Below are 18,893 nucleotides of genomic sequence, written 5' to 3'. Positions count from 1 at the left end.
CAAATGAGGGGAAATCTGAATTCTTTAAAAAGCTGCATGAGACCTTGATGGACTACTTGGACTATAATGTGATTTTGATGAGAGATATGAATGGAGTGGTATCTACACACATGGACAAGGCACAAAGACAGGTAGTCACTAAGGATGGTAGATTACCGAAAACCTTTTTTGAGATGACAGACAACTTGGACTTAGTCGATATTTGGAGAACAAAGAATCCCCTGGCTGGAGAGGGAACCTTCTTCTCTGAAGCCAAACTGACATGGACAAGAATTGACCAAATATGGGTAACTAGAGGAATGGCACCAAAGATAAGAAAAGTGGAAATCTGCCCAAAAACCTGCTCCGACCATAATGCTGTTAAGATGGAAATGAAACTAACACCAACCGGTTCCTTCAGATGGAGGATGAATGACACCTTATTTAGAGATGAAGAAGTGATTAAGAAGGCCCAAAAAACCTTGAGAGACTATTTTGAGATAAATATGAACACCAATGTTGAAAAAAGAGTAATCTGGGACGCAAGCAAAGCTGTTATGAGAGGGTTCTTGATACAACAGAATGCATTAAAGAAGAGAATCCAAAATGAAAAGAAGGATAAAATACTGGAGAAAATAAAGGAAAGTGAAAAGAAATTGAGAGCAAAACCAAAGTCGCAAGAGATACTGAGAGAAATAAAGTTATATCAAGTACAATATATGAAAATGATGAATCAGGAGATAGAATGGAAAATTAAACAAATGAGACAAAAGACATTTGAGTCGGCCAATAAATGTGGGAAATTATTGGCCTGGCAAATGAAAAAAAGACAAAAATTAAATACTGTTACAAATTTAGAAGTGGAAGGAAGGAATATACAGAACCCAGTTGAGATTAGAAACTGTTTCCAGAGGTACTTTAAACAACTATATACACAAGGGCCACAGAAAGAAATTGACGTAGACCGATTTTTGAAAACAAATGGATTACAAAAAATCTCTCAAGAAAATAAATTAATGTTGAACTATAAAATAACTGAACAGGAGGTAGAAGGTGCCATTCAGAATATGCAACTAGGTAAATCTCCAGGACCGGATGGACTGACTTCTAGATACTACAGATCTTTAAAAGAATGGCTAGTACAACCTCTAAAAGAAGTCTGTAACGAAATAATGGGTGGAAAAAGGGCACCAGAGTCGTGGAAAGAAGCGTATATTACACTTGTACCGAAAACAGAGACTGAAAAGACCCAGCTTAAGAACTACCGCCCCATATCACTGCTCAATGTGGATTACAAAATCTTTGCAGACATTTTGGCTAAAAGACTAAAAAGAGTGCTAGTGGAAGAGATACATAAAGACCAAGCAGGCTTTCTCCCGGGTAGACATCTATCTGATAATGTGAGAAACATAATCAATATTTTAGAAAAATTACAAGTGAACATAAATACTAAGGCAGTTCTGATATTTGTGGACGCGGAGAAAGCTTTTGACAATATTTCTTGGAGTTTTATGAAGAAGAACCTACAGGGGATGGGGGTAGGCCATGGTTTTGAAAATGGTATAAGTGCAATTTATTCAGAACAAAAGGCTAAATTAATTGTAAATAACGTGGTGACAGAAGAATTTAAGATAGAAAAAGGGACACGACAAGGTTGCCCAATCTCCCCATTGCTTTTTATATCGGTCCTGGAGGTCCTGCTGAATATGATTAGAAGGGACCAGTTGGTTAAAGGTATGCAAGTCGGAGCTAAACAGTACAAGTTGAGAGCATTTGCAGATGACTTAGTATCGACGTTACAGGAGCCAGAATCTAGTACTAAAAGGGTTTTGGAACTGATTCAAGAATTTGGTCAGGTTGCAGGATTTAAACTGAATAAGTCAAAAACAAAGGTCTTAGAGAAAAATTTAACTACGATGGAGAGAGAGAGGATTCAGAATGAGACAGGTTTAACCGTGGTTAAGAAAGTGAAATACCTGGGGATTAATATGACAGCTAAAAATGGAAATCTATTTAAAGACAATTATGAAAAATGTTGGGCTGAAGTGAAAAAGGATTTAGAAATTTGGTCAAATTTGAAGCTTTCACTGCTAGGCCGTATTGCTGCGATAAAAATGAATGCATTGCCTAGAATGTTGTTTTTGTTTCAAACATTGCAAGTTTTGGACAAAATGGATTGCTTCAAGAAGTGGCAGAGAGATATTTCTAGATTTGTCTGGCAGGGCAAGAAGCCCAGAATAAAATTCAAAATATTAACGGATGCAAAGGAAAGAGGTAGATTTGCCCTGCCAGACCTTAAGCTTTATTATGAATCAGCAGCTTTTTGCTGGCTGAAAGAATGGCTGCTTCTTGAAAACACAGACATTTTGGACTTAGAAGGTTTCAATAATGTATTTGGATGGCATGCATATTTGTGGTATGACAAAGTCAAAGCACATAAAGCATTTAAGAATCATATTGTCAGGAAAGCATTGTTTAATGTCTGGATAAGATATAAGGATTTATTGGAAAACCAAGGTGGTTGTCACCGATGGAAGCGAAAGCACTGAAAAAGCTCAATATGGAGGCCAAATGGCCGAAATATTGGGAAATTCTGGAACAAGAGGGAGACAGATTAAAATTGCAGAGTTTTGAGAAACTAAAAAACAAAGTGCGAGATTGGCTTCATTATTATCAGATAATGGAGGCATATAATTCGGACAAGAAAATTGGTTTCCAGGTGGAAAAATCAAAATTAGAAACAGAACTGTTAGAACCCAAAACTAAGACTTTATCAAAGATGTATAACTTGCTGTTGAAATGGAATACTCAGGATGAAACGGTGAAATCTGCTATGATTAAATGGGCACAAGACGTTGGACATAACATAATGATGGCTGACTGGGAACAGTTATGGACCACAGGTATGAAGTTCACGGCATGCAATGCCCTAAGAGAGAATATTATGAAAATGATATACAGGTGGTACATGGCACCAGTCAAGCTTGCAAAAATCTATCATTTGCCCGACAATAAATGTTGGAAATGTAAAGAAACTGAAGGTACATTCTTTCACCTTTGGTGGACGTGCCCAAGGATTAAGGCTTTCTGGGAGATGATTTATAATGAAATGAAAAGGGTATTTAAATATACCTTTCTGAAGAAACCAGAGGCCTTTCTCGTGGGCATGGTCGGCCAAATGGTGCCAAAGAAGGACAGAATTTTCTTTATGTATGCTACAACAGCAGCAAGAATACTTATTGCAAAGTATTGGAAGACACAAGATCTACCCACTCTGGAAGAATGGCAGATGAAGGTGATGGACTACATGGAACTGGCGGAAATGACTGGCAGAATCCGAGACCAGGGTGAAGAGTCGGTGGAAGAAGATTGGAAGAAATTTAAAGACTACTTACAGAAATATTGTAAAATTAATGAATGTTAGAATGATGTCAGAATGAAGTTAAGTGGTTTTAGCAGCAATGTCATAAAGGTGTATGCAAAAATGGATGGTTAATAGGTGAGAATCTAAAGCTATAATATATTAAGTTAAAGGATTAAGATAAAAACAAAGAGGGAAAGGAATTGCTGAATTAACCAATGGAATTGGAATACAAAAAAGGGAGGTGAGAGGAGGTCAGGGAAGTAAGGAAATGAAATGTAAGATATGGAAGGATTAATTTGTTTTTAAGTGTTTTTTCTAAAAAAAAATTCTATACTTTGTATTTTGTATGTTTTTTCTCTTTTTTTGTATTTTACCTTGTCTTTTTTATTTTTAACTACGTAATTTTTTGTTTTTGAAATTTTAATAAATATCATTAAAAAAAAAAAAGACATGCTTTCAAACTACTAGGTTGGCAGGAGCAGGGACCAAGCAACGGGAGCTCACCCCATCGTGGGGATTCGAACTGCCGACCTTCTGATCGGCAAGTCCTAGGCTCTGTGGTTTAACCCACAGCGCCACCCGCATCCCTACTCTCATGCTTAGATTTCATTAAAGTCAAGAGCTTTCTTTGCATTGTGAAAGGTCATGAAGAAATCTGCATAGTAGGCCTTTATGTAATTCAATGACAGTTTGGATCTCAAGTGGTTTTACCACCCTCTAGTGGGAAATAATCGTCTTCATAAAAGGAAATTACCGTATTTTTCGCTCTATAACACGCACCCGACCATAACATGCACGTAGTTTTTAGAGGAGGAAAATCTGTAGGCATGCCACCCGTAGGCATTTCCTCCATAACACGCACAGACATTTCCCCTTACTTTCTAGGAGGAAAAAAGTGAGTGTTATGGTGCAAAAAATACAGTATTTTATGTGGAGAAGAGATTTATCCTTCTCTGTTGTCCTGGATCAGCAGGATTTCAGGGGGACATAGCCAAAGAAGCAGTAGTATTTGAATTCTTTTTAAAACAGCAGCTACTCTAAAATTGAATGAGAAAGCCTAGTGGGGAGCAGAGTGGGTGGATGGATTCCTCAAGACATGACCTGAAGACACATAATTGTCAGGAACTGCTCAGTCTCGGTGCAATACCCCCATGTGGTGAACCATTGGATGGCAAGTCTGAGTTTCTCAGTGAAGTTCTTCAGACCATGGGCTGACTCCAAACTAGCCATTGGATTATCCTGGACAGGAAAGACTTTTTCTTGCTAAGCTTTACTCAGATAACAAGATCTTCTGGTGTGCTCCAGTATTACTGGTTTACACCTTAGTCCCTTCTTTTGTTTAGTCCTTTGTTGTTGTCTTGGTCTTTGCCCCGGATGCCTAGCATGTCCTTAGTTCTACACTGAATATAACCCTTAGGCTTCAGCCCTGGCTACTGGCTGGTCCCATGGCTCCCGGGCCTCCTTGGATGGCTGCCCATGGCAACAAAGCAGCCCTTACTGGGAAATGAGGGAGATCTTGGTCAGGTGGCCAGGTGGAAGCATTTAGATTGAGTTTCATAGAATCATAGAACTGGAAGGGACCCCGAGGGTCATCTAGTGCAACCCCCTAATCTTGGAGGAAAGATGGGACCTTAACGTAACAAATTAAATAGGTAAATCATGTCTACAAATTGCCTGTGGATGAGAAAAAGTAGTTCATGTAAAAAAAGAGAGCAAGGTAGCCTTCAACCGTTGGCATTCAACTAAGTTTTCCTCAGAGAAGACCCCTTGAAATGAATGAACCTAACTTAAAGGTAAAGGTAAAGGTACCCCTTCCCGTACGGGTCAGTCGTGACCGACTCTGGGGTTGCGCGCCCGTCTCGCTTAAGAGGCCGGGGGCCAGCGCTGTCCGGAGACACTTCCGGGTCACGTGGCCAGCGTGACGAAGCTGCTCTGGCGAGTCGGCACCAGCGCAGCACACAGAAACGCCGTTTACCTTCCCCTATAAAGCGGTACCTATTTATCTACTTGCACTTAAGGGTGCTTTCGAACTGCTAGGTGGGCAGGAGCTGGGACCGAAAGACGGGAGCTCACCCCGCCATGGGGATTCAAACCGCTGACCATGCGATCGGCAAGTCCTAGGCACTGACATGGAGGCAATCTCCATCAATTATGTTTTAGCTCATGTGGATCTATTTCTGAGGAGCATGTACTTCTCTGATTAATATAAAGTAATCATAACAAAATGTTCTCGGAATGTACTATTGTGTTTTAAATTCACTCCCGAATCTATTCAATAGGAAGCCTTTCAACCCTGCTGTGGATATTGCTCTGTTTCACTACCAAAAGTGAAGTGACCGGCCCCCACCACCTGCCTGCCACTAGATGGACCTTGGTCTTAAAATAGGTTAAATAGAAATATACTGGGCTCAACCGGTGGCCCCAAAGGGCCCGTATAATACTTTGAGAACGATGTGCATTCATAATTCATTGAAATAAGAAGCAGACATGGATTTGCCTCCCTTAGGACATGTTTTGAGGAGAGACTTCAGGAATGCCTAGCGCTTTCCCCAGGGTTCTGTTTCCATGGAATGAAGGTCAGTGGAGACGGTGATGTCTATAGAATGTTTGGTTTTATTTACACATATATGGAACCTGAGCCTAGGATGGATGGGAGCACAGCATTAACAGATTGTGCTTCTCCATCAGGCATCCAGGGAAACCCCCCTGACACAACTTGGGTTCAGCACATGTCTCTGTCTCCAGGTTCCAGAATCAGCCCAAACTTTCTCACACAATTCCCTCCTACACACACACCACACACTTCGACAATAATCTACATCCTAGGATGATGCAGCATCCTGCCAGGTGAGGGGGGAAAACACCCACTCATGAATACTCCATGAAACATGAAAATAGGTCCATCTGCAGAACTGGGAAACAAAATAACATCAGAACCACTCAAAAAGCAGCTATTAGCTGGCAGCAAGTAAGCCGCTATCAGCAATAGAAATTATGGCAATTCATAAAAGTTACAAAAGAGGTGTACACTTACCACCAATGTCCATGTCCACCTTGAAATTAATGTTGTGAGTGTGAATGTCTCCCAGTGCCCACTCTTCAACTCTGTTTCCAAATTCCAAGGCATCGCCAAAGTAAAAAGCAGATTGAATGTACCCACTTGCATGGATACTAACTCCGACAGCTCCATTTTGATGAAATTTAAAATCCCAAACATAATCATAATTAGCAACTGAAGATATGGACCTAAAGACCAGAACGGAATCAACCAACCCTCCGTAAAACGGAGGCTCTGAGCGGTCATAATGGCGTCTCACAGGGACCTCAGCATTCTGCTCAAAGATGCAGATAGAGTTTTTGCGAGTGACAGGCAAGGAGGAATCAAGAAAATAGTGCCTGTCCAAATAGGTAGCCAGGTAAGGACAATCCACGCCTTGGGTGAGAGTGGAGCCACTTGAACCAATGCCAAAGCTTAAGTCCATGTATCTGGTCAGCATAGACGCTGGATTGTTGGAGCCATAGATGGAACCTCCCTCTTGCAAGCTTAACTCATAAACTATCCTCTCACCCTTAAACCTAACATCAAAGATCCGTGGTCCCCTATTAGCATCTATGCCAAAGGCAAAACTCCAGGACATGAAGAAAACTTGGTTATTCCAGATGTGGTAGCGGGGACCACGAGGTTCATACTGCAGAGACCTAGTCTCTGGTGTGGAACCCTCTGCTTCAATGAGGAATATCCTCCGTCAGAAGGAGCCTTTTTGACCTTGGCTACTTTAACATGTCCCGTAATGAACTGCCTCTCAATATCTTCCATGTCCTCAAAGTACTGTCCATTATAGAAGACTTTTAACACCTTCCAGTGAGAAATGTTGAGGCTGCTAAGATCAACCTGGATGTCAAATCCAAATGGATGCAGATAACTACCAGGCACATTCTGGAAATGAGCAACCCAGATTCTCCGGTCTCCTGATTTTAATCCGGGTGGCAATCCATGGTAGTATGCGAAATTGCTTCCATTGTAATAAAGTACTTCCTGCATAAAGTTTGCAGCCTTGGGGTATTCCTTGTTCTTCAGGAAAGTATGGATTTCCTTGAATTCATTATTTAGGAGAAACCTTCTGTAGTAAGGCAACTTCCCTCCATACTTCTGCACTGTGACATCTTGGTGGTACATTGGATTTGGAAGAGGACCAACCACAAACTCTGTGACATTTGGGTCCTGCTGGTTTCCAAAATGGAGTACAGCCAGAGCTTGCCGTGCAGGTCTGCTCCCTTGGTGGTCCAAGAATTGCAGCACTTCAGCTTTGGGAGGAAGCTGAAGGGTGATGGAAAAAATGCAGTTGTCTGATGGCTTGGCTTGAGAAGGTTCTACCAATGGCACCCCCAGGTTGTACTGCAGATAGATCTTCACTTCCATGATCTCTTCCGGAGTTAAATCAGCAAATACCTGGCTGTAGACACCATGGCTTCTTTCCTCCAGTCCCATCTCCTGAAGATGGCTGTCACAAAGCATGGGATTCCCTCCTCTGCTTTGGAAAGCCCAGACCAAGATGAATATGATAGCTGTGCACAGAGCTAGGAGAAGATAAGCCAATTTCAAGTTCATGTTCAGCAACACTGTAAGCAGGTTCCTGGAGTTGTTGGGTTTTTTTAATAAATAAGTAAAAAAACCTGAATTTCGAAGAAAGTCGGGGGAAAGACCAGCTCTGCAAGTGAGTTTCAAAACTGCGTGGTTTTCTTCATCTATGCAAACACCACCTAATGTGATGCATCTCCAAGGTCTTTCACAGAGCAAAGGAATGATGTACACATTCACACCTTAATTAGCTTATCTGTCAAGTCTGAACACCTTTCTCGTAATTGGATTAGACACAGCCTACACAAGCAGTTGAAACATAAACTGCCATTAAGCAATTGTCTTTGTGCAGAAGCAGCCCCAAAAAAAAATGTTTCGAGGAGGAAGATGTGGGGAATATATTTGAAAACAGGATCAAATGTGAGAGCCAACTGATCCACATGTGCCTAATTCTTGAAGTTGACGCATCACTGAATTCTACTGAATTTTCTACAGAAGGGTAATACTGAAGTCCAAATCTTCAGGACTGCTGACAGAGACTGGAGGTGGTTAGGATAAGGTTACCAGACGTCCCCGTTTCCTGGGGACAGTCCCTGGATTTACAAATCAGTCCCCTGACAAAATCCTATCATTCCAACTGAAGTTGAAAAGTGCCCCTGGATTCCTTGGAAAAAAAACTGGTAACCTTACGTTAGGAGGGAGTGGAGCTGCCTCTCTGATAATGAAGAGCTTTGCCAATGGAAGATGCTCATGAATGATCCATCAGCATAGAGCTCCAGTATCCAGTGTTAGGGCTGAAAGTTGACATTGTGCGAGCAAGGCAAGATGGCGATGGCCTTGGATCTACTGGATTCAAGACCTCTCCATTCACCAGAGATGCCCACAATTGTGCATGCTCTCTACACCCGCCTTGTGCACTCTCAAAGCACTATTACACCACTTTAACAGTCATGGAGAATCCTGTAAATGTGCTGGGAATTGTAGCTCTGTGAGGTCAGCAGCCTTAACAAGCTCCTGTGATTCTCTATGACGGGTATTCTACGTCTCGGTACTGGAAGTGTACATTATAGCACCTGCCTCAACCTCCATAGCATGCAAATGGCATTTCACATTGTTATGCCGGCTTACAAATTAATTTCCATTGCACTTGGTTTTTCATCCCAGTCCCATTCTTCTGTAGACTGGCGAAAACACTAAAGCTGACTCTCTGCTTTCCTTATATGCTGACTATTTGGATCAGAGAGAATGTCATGTGTTGGGAGAAAAAGGCTATGCCTACTGGGGAATAGAAGATTGATAGATCATAGAGACAGTGGAAGGAGACTGCAAGCATCAGGTGACACAAAACGATAGTCAGCAAGAGTCCCTCACTTGTGAGTAATCCTGCATAGCACTGGCCTTAAATTAATGAGCGACTGGATTAATTTATCAGCACAGTTTCTGAGAAAGGCAGAGCAAGTTTGATGTTTTGGTAATTCTTGAATAGTTACCTGGCTGGTTTTGCTTGTGCCCTGCAGCTTAAAACAAGCTTTGCAGGTTGCCAGAATTCATAGCTGAGAATTGAAAAGTATCCAGCTTACTTAATCCTGACATATTACAGAGTGAGATTCACCTAACAAGCCCCATCAGTGTAATGGCCAGCTCAAGACATTTTGCTGCCTGAGGTGAAGGGCAAGATGGCAGCTTCCCCCAAGTTTGATTGGCAGTTGACTCTTACTCCAATATAGGGGAAAGGAAGGTATCTTCCACTGCACTCAAGGGCATAGGGGGTATAGGTAAAGGTAAAGGGACCCCTGACCATTAGGTCCAGTCGTGACCAACTCTGGGGTTGCAGTGCTCATCTCGCTTTATTGGCCGAGGGAGCCGGTGTACAGCTTCCAGGTCATGTGGCCGGCATGACTAAGCCGCTTCTGGTGAACCAGAGCAGCGCACGGAAACGCTGTTTACTTTCCCGCCGGAGTGGTACCTATTTATCTACTTACGGTACACTTGACATGTAACCTCCTTCTGACTCTTAGTGTAGCATTACCTCCAGGGGGCAGAGGAAGACTGAGACAAGAAGAGCAAATTATAAATTGGCTTAACTTAGGCTGCATACACACTGTACATTTAAAGCACGTATCTCCCAAAGAATCCTGGGAACTGTAGTTTACCCATCACTACTTCAATTCCCAGCACCGGTATGCCTTAAATGTATGGTGCATATGCAACATTACAATTCCCATGCTGTTCAGTACATGAGAGAATTTGTAGATGCTTTAAGTGACAAGCACTTATAGCACAGCTTAGAGGGCAATTCACAGAAAAGCTGCTTACATTCAGTTATTCCTATGGCGATCAGATCATCCTTAGTTCTCGTTTCAATGGAGACAGCGCTTTCATGCTCACATTTCATTGCATTCGATAGCTATCTTTGAACTGTGCCCTTGGTACATTCACAGCTTCTGGAAAGTCATGTAGAAACAGTTTTGCATGGCGGGGAACATAAGATTGGGAGATCGTAGAGAGTGTGGCAGGAGATGGCAGGCATGCATCAGGTGACCCATAATGCAAGTCAGCAAGAAATCTGTATTTGTGAGTAAACCTGCACAACATTGGCCTTGACTGAATCACATAATAAATCAATTAACTAATGCAAAGGTAACTGTTCGCTACACAATTAAAAGGAATTGTGGGTTCCCACTCTTCCAGCAGAAGCTTTTTGGAGGAGATGTCTGGCACTGCAGCAGAGAGGGTGAGATGGGAAACTTTGGATGCTAGAGAAAGAGGGCTAAAGGAGAAGGAGAAGAAGAGAAGGAGGAGTTTGGATTTGATATCCCGCTTTATCACTACCCGAAGGAGTCTCAAAGTGGCTAACATTCTCCTTTCCCTTCCTCCCCCACAACAAACACTTTGTGAGGTGAGTGAGGCTGAGAGACCCAGCAGCTGCATGTGGAGGAGAGGGAATCGAACCCGGTTCACCAGATTACGAGTCCACCGCTCTTAACCACTACACCACACTGACCTGACAACCAAGGAGAACTGCAAAGGTGGATTTTTCTCTTTCTTAGCCATTGTCACTTACAGCCTAACTACACGTGGCACAAAATTCATAATACGCAGCATTATGTACAGGTTTTTTTTTTTTTTAATGAACTAATACCAAGTGGGAAGGCCCAGTTAGTATTAGGACTGCAGCCCACAGGTAAGCTACCGGTATGTTTAATTCTGCTAAGCTGACATCCTATCCTGCATGAAATTACCCATGTGGGATGGAAATCCTTGGCACCAATGGGATCTTCCCCACCCCACCCCCCGATGAATTTCTGAGCAGGGGTGATTTTCATGGGAACAAAACAGCATTGGGAGTGCTGCAGTACTGCCTAAAAATCAGGTTTGCTTGCCCCTGAAACCTGCTAAAGATGCAACACACATGGATTTAATTTTAACGTATGATGCCTTGATTCAGTGTTCCTCAAAGGGTGCCTCCAGACTGCCAGTATGAAAGATTCAAGCACATACTGGAACTTCAGGTTTGTGCAATTAAAGTGGATCAAAGGTAGCTGGTGCAACAAACCCACTTGATTTTTAATTTTTTTTAGATGAGATTTTGTGGTTAGGAAATGCATTGGATTGTGTGGGATGAATGAATGGGTAATGGGAAGTTGCACAAGTAACCCACAGGTAGGGTTGAATCCTGAAAAGACAGAAGTACTGTTCTTGGGGAACAGGAGACGGGCTGGTGTGGAGGACTCCCTGATCCTGAATAGGGTAACTGTGCCTCTGAAGGACCAGGTGCGCAGCCTGGGATTCATTTTGGACTCACAGATGTCCATGGAGGGCAGGTCAATTCTGTGTCCAGGGCAGCTGTTTATCAGCTCCATCTGGTACACAGGCTGAGACCCTACCTGCCCATGGACTGTCTCACCAGAGTGGTGCATGCTCTGGTTATCTCCCACTTAGACTGCTGCAATGCACCGGGTAGAGGAATGGGAGTGTGGAGGGAGCAGACCGCCCCTGGCACCACTATTCCGGTAGGGAGCCATTGCAGCGCCCCCCCCCAACATGCTCCACGGACCTCCCATGCACTCCAGGTGCCACGCCCCCACAGGCAGGGAGTCAAACCCCCAGAACGTGCGGCACGCCCCTGCGGGCGGCACGCCATGCACCTGCCAGCGGCATACCACGCCCTGGTATGTGCGTCACACCCCCTGGGGGCGCCAGCCACACCCCTGCCTGCTCTCCACCCCCAGTAGTGGAGCATGCAGCTTCGCCACTGCTGCAATGTGCTCTACATGGGGCTACCTTTGAAGGTGACCCGGAAACTGCAATTAATCCAAAATGCTGCAGCTAAGACTGGTGACTGGGAGTGGCCACTGAGACCACATAACACAGGTCCTGAAAGACCTACATTGGCTCCCAGTATGTTTCCGGGCACAATTTGAAGTGTTGGTGCTGAACTTGGAAGCCCTAAACGGCCTCGGCCCAGTATACCTGAAGGAGCGTCTCCACCCCCATCAGTCAGCCGGGACACTGAGGACCAGTGCTTCTCTTCTGGCGTTTCCCTCACTGTGAGAAGCGAAGTTACAAGGAACCAGGCAGAGAGCCTTCTCGGTAGTAGTGCCCACCTGTGGAATGCCCTCCCACCAGACGTCAAAGAAATAAACAACTATTTGACTTTTAGAAGACATCTGAAGGCAGCCCTGTTTAGGGAAGTTTTTAATGTTTTATCTTTTACTGTGTTTTTAATATCCTGATGGAAGCCGCCAAGAGTGGGTGGGGAAACCCAGCCAGATGGGCGGGGTATAAATAATAAATTGTTGTTGTTGTTGTTAAGTCAGGATGGACTTTTGTTGCTGTATATCTACCCAGCAAACAAATGAAAATAATGCTCAATGAAGACCAGCTATAATCTAACCTCCAGCTAAGCTTTATGCAGGTAAATTAGGATGAGTGTTCAATAAACAGGTCATCTGGAGCAGCCCAAAGAGGAGCCCAATGAGTTTACATGCAGAAAAGACAATCAGCTACATTGTCCCTGGTATACATACATAATCTATACGTTCAGCTCCCTTATGCTACAGTACTTGGTTACCTGGATAAATATTAATGATGAGTTCCAGTATGGATGCCAAGAGAAATGTCAGGAACTATTGTGGGATGTGGGGTTGCACAGCGAAAGCTGGCAGGTTTCTGCAACATTAGGGTGCAAGCTCCAAGCCGGTCTTAGCCACAGGACAGCCCAAACTCTATGTCTGTGGTAGTGACTTTCAGGTGTTGGAGAGGAAGAACATCTCACATTTTTTACAAACTGTCCATCACTGAGCCTTGAGTGATTGTTTATGTGTGTTTTCTGATGCTTTTCATAGACAGAGAGGCATGGAAATGAAGAAACCATTCATGAAAACTGTAACAAGGAGAACATGTAAGAGCTACAGATACAGAATCATGCCACTTCGAGCTCTCATAAAGCTAAAATAAAAGGCAGCCTTTCGTCAAATACTTAAAGGCGAATTTAACAAAAGGCTCCATGAAATCTAATGAAATAATCACAGAAACAGGGGTCCCTGGGCAGAAACAGGGGTGCAAAATAACACCAGAACCTGTGTAAAAAGCAGCGATTAGCTCTTAGCAAGCGAGCACAGAAAATTCACAGAAGAGACATCCACTTACCACCAATGTCCATATCCACCTTGAAATTAATGTTGTGAGTGTGAATCGCTCCCTGGGTCCACTCTTGTACCCTGTTACCAAATTCCAAGGCATCGCCGAAGTAAAAAGCAGATTGAATGTACCCACTTGCATGGACCCTGACACCGATAGCTCCATTTTGGTGAAAAATAAAATCCCAAACGTAATCATAATTATTTACTGCAGTTACGGACCTAAAGACCAGAACGGAATCAACCAACCCTCCATAAAATACACCTTCTGAGCGGTCATAATGGCGTCTCACAGGGACTTCAGCATTCTGCTCAAAGATGCAGATAGAGCCTTTGCGAGTGACAGGCAAGGAGGAATCAAGAAAAAAGTTCCTGTCCAAATAGGTAGCCAGGTAAGGACAATCCACACCTTGGGTGAGTGTAGAGACACGTGCACCAATGCCAAAGCTTAGATCCATGTATCTGGTTTGCATGGGTGCTGGATTGTTGGAGCCATAGATGGCAGATGCATCTTGCAAGCTTAACTCATAGACTATCCTCTCACCCTTAAACCTTACGTCAAAGACCTGTGGCCCCCTGTTAGCATCTATGCCAAAGGCAAAACTCCAGGACATGAAGAAAACTTGGTTATTCCAGATGCGGTAGCGGGGGCCACGAGGTTCATAGTGCAAGGGGCCTAGTCTCTGGTGTGGAACCCTCTGCTTCAATGAGGAATATCCTCCATCAGAAGGAGCCTTTTTGACCTTGGCTACTTTAACATGTCCTGTAATGAACTGTCTCTCAATATCTTCCATGTCCTCAAAGTACTGTCCATTATAGAAGACTTTTAACACCTTCCAGTGAGAAACATCTAGGCTGCAAATATCCACATGGACTTCAAATCCTACTGGATGCAGATAACTACCAGGGACATTCTGGAAATGAGCAACCCAGATTTTCCGGTCTCCTGATTTTAGTCCAGGTGGTATTCCGTAGGAGTATCCGAAATTGCTTCCATTGTAATAAATCACTTTCTGCATAAAGCTTGGAGCCTTGGGGTATTCCCTATTCTTCAAGAAAGTATGGATCTCTCTCAGCTCATTCTCCAAAAAAAACCTTCTGTAGTAAGGCAACTTCCCGCCATACTTCTGCACTGTGACATCTTGGTGGTACATTGGATTTGGAAGAGGACCAACCACAAACTCTGTGACATTTGGGTCCTGCTGGTTTCCAAAATGGAGTACAGCCAGAGCTTGCCGTGCAGGCCTGCTCCCTTGGTGGTCCAGGAATTGCAGCACTTCAGCTTTGGGAGGAAGCTGAAGGGTGATAGAAAAAATGCAGTTGTCCGATGGCTTGGCTTGAGGAGGTTCTGCCAATGGCACCCCCAGGTTGTACTGCAGGTAGATCTTCACTTCCATGATCTCTTCTGGAGTTAAATCAGCAAATACCTGGCTGTAGATTCCATGGCCTCTTTCTTCCCATCCCATCTCTTGAAGATGGCTGTCACAAAGCATTGGCTTCCCTCCTCTGTTTTGGAAAGCCCAGACCAAGATGAATATGATGGCTGTGCATAGAGCTAGAAGAAGATAAGCCAATTTCAAGTTCATGTTCAGCAACGCTGTAAACAGGTTCCTGGGATTTCACGAAGCAGACTGTAGAATGTAGATAGCAAACTGAAATAGCAGAATTCCGCATGAGGGCAAAACCAAAGTTTAAAGGAACTCAGGGAAGGAACTTGTTATGTAAGGGAGTTTCAGAACTGAATACTGCTCTTGATCTAAGCAAGCACCACCCATACCATGGATCTCAAAGGTCTTGTGTAGTAGAAAGCAAGACCTTAATACCTTAATAATCACATTCATCAAGTCTGAACAATTTTCTCCCGATTTAATTAGTCACAGACAACAAAAAGAGTTAAAACATAAGCCGCTCTTACCCAATCATCTCCCTGCAGAGGCAGAAAAAAAAGTTTCACAGAGGAAGATGTGGGAAACCTCTTTGAAAATAGCATGTAGTGGAAGACCCAGTAAAACCTGCAAGTAAATAAACACTGCAATCCAAAATCCCAGAACCGGTGACAGTGACTGCAAGTCATTAAGGAGGAGTGAAGATGCCTCTCCACAGATAAAGAGCTTTGCCAGTGAAGGAGGACATCTACCACAGACACCTCTGCTAGGTTCTTGAATAGTTCTATGGGTGTAAAACTACCACTGGTGGTTCTTCCACCAGTGATAGCCAGTGCTAGGGTTGAAAACTAGAAATTCTGTGGGTGTGAGTAGTGGGGCAAGAAGGTGATGGCCTTGGAGCTACTGGGTTCAATATCCCACAACTGGGCATTCTCTAGGGCTGCCATATGTCCAGGTCTTCCCAGATATATCTTGGATTTGTCCATCGGAAACTACGTCCAGGCAGAATTCCCAATGTAAAAAAAATCCAGACATATTGATTTTTTGGCGATTTTCCTTAAAAGTAACTCAAAAACAATTTTTGGTTGTTGAGATTATGCGACTATTCAGGAGGAGCTGAAAAATAAAAAAAGTCCACAAAGCGAGAAAGAGAGAGAGGTGGCATCCACACCATACATTTAAACCACTATTATAAACCACTTTAACTGTCGTGGGTAATCCTGGGAAGATTAGTTTGTTAAGGGTTCTGGGAATTGTAGCTCTGTGAGGTCAGCATCCTCAATACAGTCCAGTTCCCAGGATTCTCTATGGCTGCTAGAGTGGTATAAGAGTGCTTTAAATATATGGTGAGGATACAACCCCCATACATCCTACCTTGGATGTTGCAAGACTGTAGGACTTAGTAGATAGATCTAGTACACAGCCCTTCACCCTCTTAGAATTGCACTCTCAGAAAAGTTTTCATTTATTCCTCCTTTATCCATTGCATTTTCTTTTCTTTTTTTAAAATGATATTTATTAAAGTTTCAAAAAATACAAAAACAGAAAATAAAAATACAAGAAAATACAAAATACAGAAAAAAGAATAAAGTTTTTAAGATATAACAACAACAAAAAAGGAAACATACAAAATAAAAACAATTAAAAACACATTGTTAGTTTTCCATAACCTATCTTCCTTTCACTTATTTCCCCGGACCTCCTCGTACCTCCCTTTTTTGTATTCCAGTTCAGTTTGTTAGTTCAGCAAGTCCTTACCATTAAGCTTTTACCCATTTATAAAACCTTTTTTCGTATCTCTTAAAGCATTACAGCTGGAAACCACTTAGTTTCTATCCAACATCCTTCTAAAATTCCTTAATTTTACAATATTTCTGTAAATAGTCTTTAAATTTCTTCCAGTCTTCTTTCACCGACTCTTCTCCCTGGTCTCAGATTCTGCCAGTCATTTCTGCCAATTCCATGTAGTCAATCACCTTCATCTGCCATTCTTCCAGAGTGGGTAGATCTTGTGTCTTCCAATACTTTGCAATGAGTATTCTTGCTGCTGTTGTGGCATACATAAAAAAATTTCCATCCTTCTTTGGCACCAATTGGCCGACGATGCCCAGAAGAAAGGCCTCTGGTTTCTTCAGAAAGGTATATTTAAATACCTTTTTTATTTCATTATAAATCATCTCCCAGAAAGCCTTAATCCTTGGGCACGTCCACCAAAGGTGAAAGAATGTGCCTTCAATTTCTTTACATTTCCAACATTTATTATCAGGCAAATGATAGATTTTTGCAAGCTTGACTGGGGTCATGTACCACCTGTATATCATTTTCATAATATTCTCTTAAAGCATTACATGCCGTAAACTTCATACCTGTGGTCCATAACTGTTCCCAGTCAGCAAACATAATATTGCATTTTCTTTTCACAGTACCATCATCCCACCCAGTGGAGCCATTTCGAGATCCTGGAACAATTTATGAGGCAGCCGCAAGATCCATTGTCATGACATTATGCCATTATGCTTCCTTCTTGGCAGAGTGACCCACAGCAGCAATCCATTAGGGTTAAAGGTACATCTTTTTACCACTGTCTATAGGGACGCGGGTAGTGCTGTGGTCTAAACCACTGAGCTTCTTGGGCTTGCTGATCGGAAGGTCGGCCGTTCGAATCCCCGCAACGAGGTGAGCTCCCATTGCTCTGTCCCAGATTCTGCAAACCTAGCAGTTCGAAAGCACGCCAGTGCAAGTCGATAAATAGGTACCACTGTGGCAGGAAGGTAAATGGTGTTTCCCTGTGCTCTGGCACTCGTCACGGTCCTCAGTGCACCAGTAGCAGTTTAGCCATGCTGGCCACATGACCTGGAAAAATGTCTGTGGACAAACGCCGGCTCCCTCAGTCTGAAAGCGAGATGAGCGCCGCAACCCCATAGTTGCCTTTGACTGGACTTAACCGTCCAGGGATCCTTTACCCTACCTTTACCTTATCTCTGTCTGCAGAGAGAAAATGTTGATCCGCAAGTGTGATGTGAACCCAAACCACCTGCAAATGGACTTCAAAGGGGCCTGTTGTAACTGCCTATCAGCCCTCCCCACCTGTCAAAGTTGACACAGGGTGGGAATTAAGGATCCGGTCTACTGTCCTGATTCAGTTGCTCACCCCTGTTTTAGAGTGTAAGCCCCTCAGGGCTTGCCAGACATTTATATGAATAGTGATACATATCTATATAGCATCTGCATTTGAACTGTTCATTAGGTTTTAGTAATGCCATCTGTAAACACAGGAATGATTGGTGCTGTATTTTTAAACTGCTATTGCATGTCACCTATCCTGGGTGGATCCTTCTGATCACAGGAACCAAGTATCATTCTTTAAAAGGAAGGTTAGCTATCACTATTAGTTGAGACAGGAGTTTTATTAAAAGCATCAAGGCTGGTAGTACTTAATAAGAAATGAAACACATGACTTATTGGGCGAAGTGGCTGCAGTAAACAAGACTTGCAACTTCCGGGGGAAAGTGTATCGGAGAAAAAAGACTGCAAAGTGTGACTTATTTCCCCACCCACGCCTTTACAGTATATTCAGATTGAAAGATAATTTTGAAATTGCTACCAGCAGATGGCAATCAAGGACCTCATATTCACCGCAAATGGTAAGTTGGGGAAAATGTCAGTGCTTTGCTGCTTAGGTTTTTCTTTTTCAATCAGTATGTTGAACTAGACAGCTGAAATGCTGGGGACTGGGCATTTAAAAAAAGGCACATTACAGGAAGCTGATTTTATACTGAATCATTCCATTGGTCCATCTAGCTCCATATTATCTACATGGACCGGCAGCTGCTCTCCATGGTTTCAGGCAAGGTTCTCTCCTAGCCTGGAGCCCATGAAACACAGGAGCTAAGACCATAGAGAAGAGGAGGAGAATGTGTCAGCAAAAAGGTGTTGATGCACAT

General features: G+C 43.0%; 1 protein-coding gene and 1 pseudogene across 2 annotated transcripts in view; both read right to left on the bottom strand.

The window, feature by feature from the left end:
- The window catches only part of LOC308478345 (amine oxidase [copper-containing] 3-like), a 28,505-nt gene extending 20,378 nt beyond the window's left edge, over window positions 1–8,127 (bottom strand). Inside the window, 2 exon segments of the mRNA XM_081007938.1 lie at window positions 6,397–7,061; window positions 7,064–8,127. Coding sequence (XP_080864064.1) covers window positions 6,397–7,061; window positions 7,064–7,952 — 1,554 coding nt within the window. The 5' untranslated portion in view covers window positions 7,953–8,127.
- Window positions 8,128–13,551: 5,424 nt separating this feature from the next.
- On the bottom strand, window positions 13,552–15,173 carry LOC308477636 (amine oxidase [copper-containing] 3 pseudogene; annotated as a pseudogene). Its single transcript has one exon. The product of its transcript is annotated as an amine oxidase [copper-containing] 3 pseudogene (transcript).
- Between the last annotated feature and the right edge of the window lie 3,720 nt (window positions 15,174–18,893).

This window comes from Podarcis pityusensis (genome assembly GCF_964106645.2).
Source record: "Podarcis pityusensis genome assembly, chromosome: 5".
Taxonomy (NCBI): Eukaryota; Metazoa; Chordata; class Lepidosauria; order Squamata; family Lacertidae; genus Podarcis; species Podarcis pityusensis.
The sequence above is the reverse complement of the archived record's forward strand: the minus strand, read 5'-3'. Positions and strand labels throughout refer to the sequence as shown.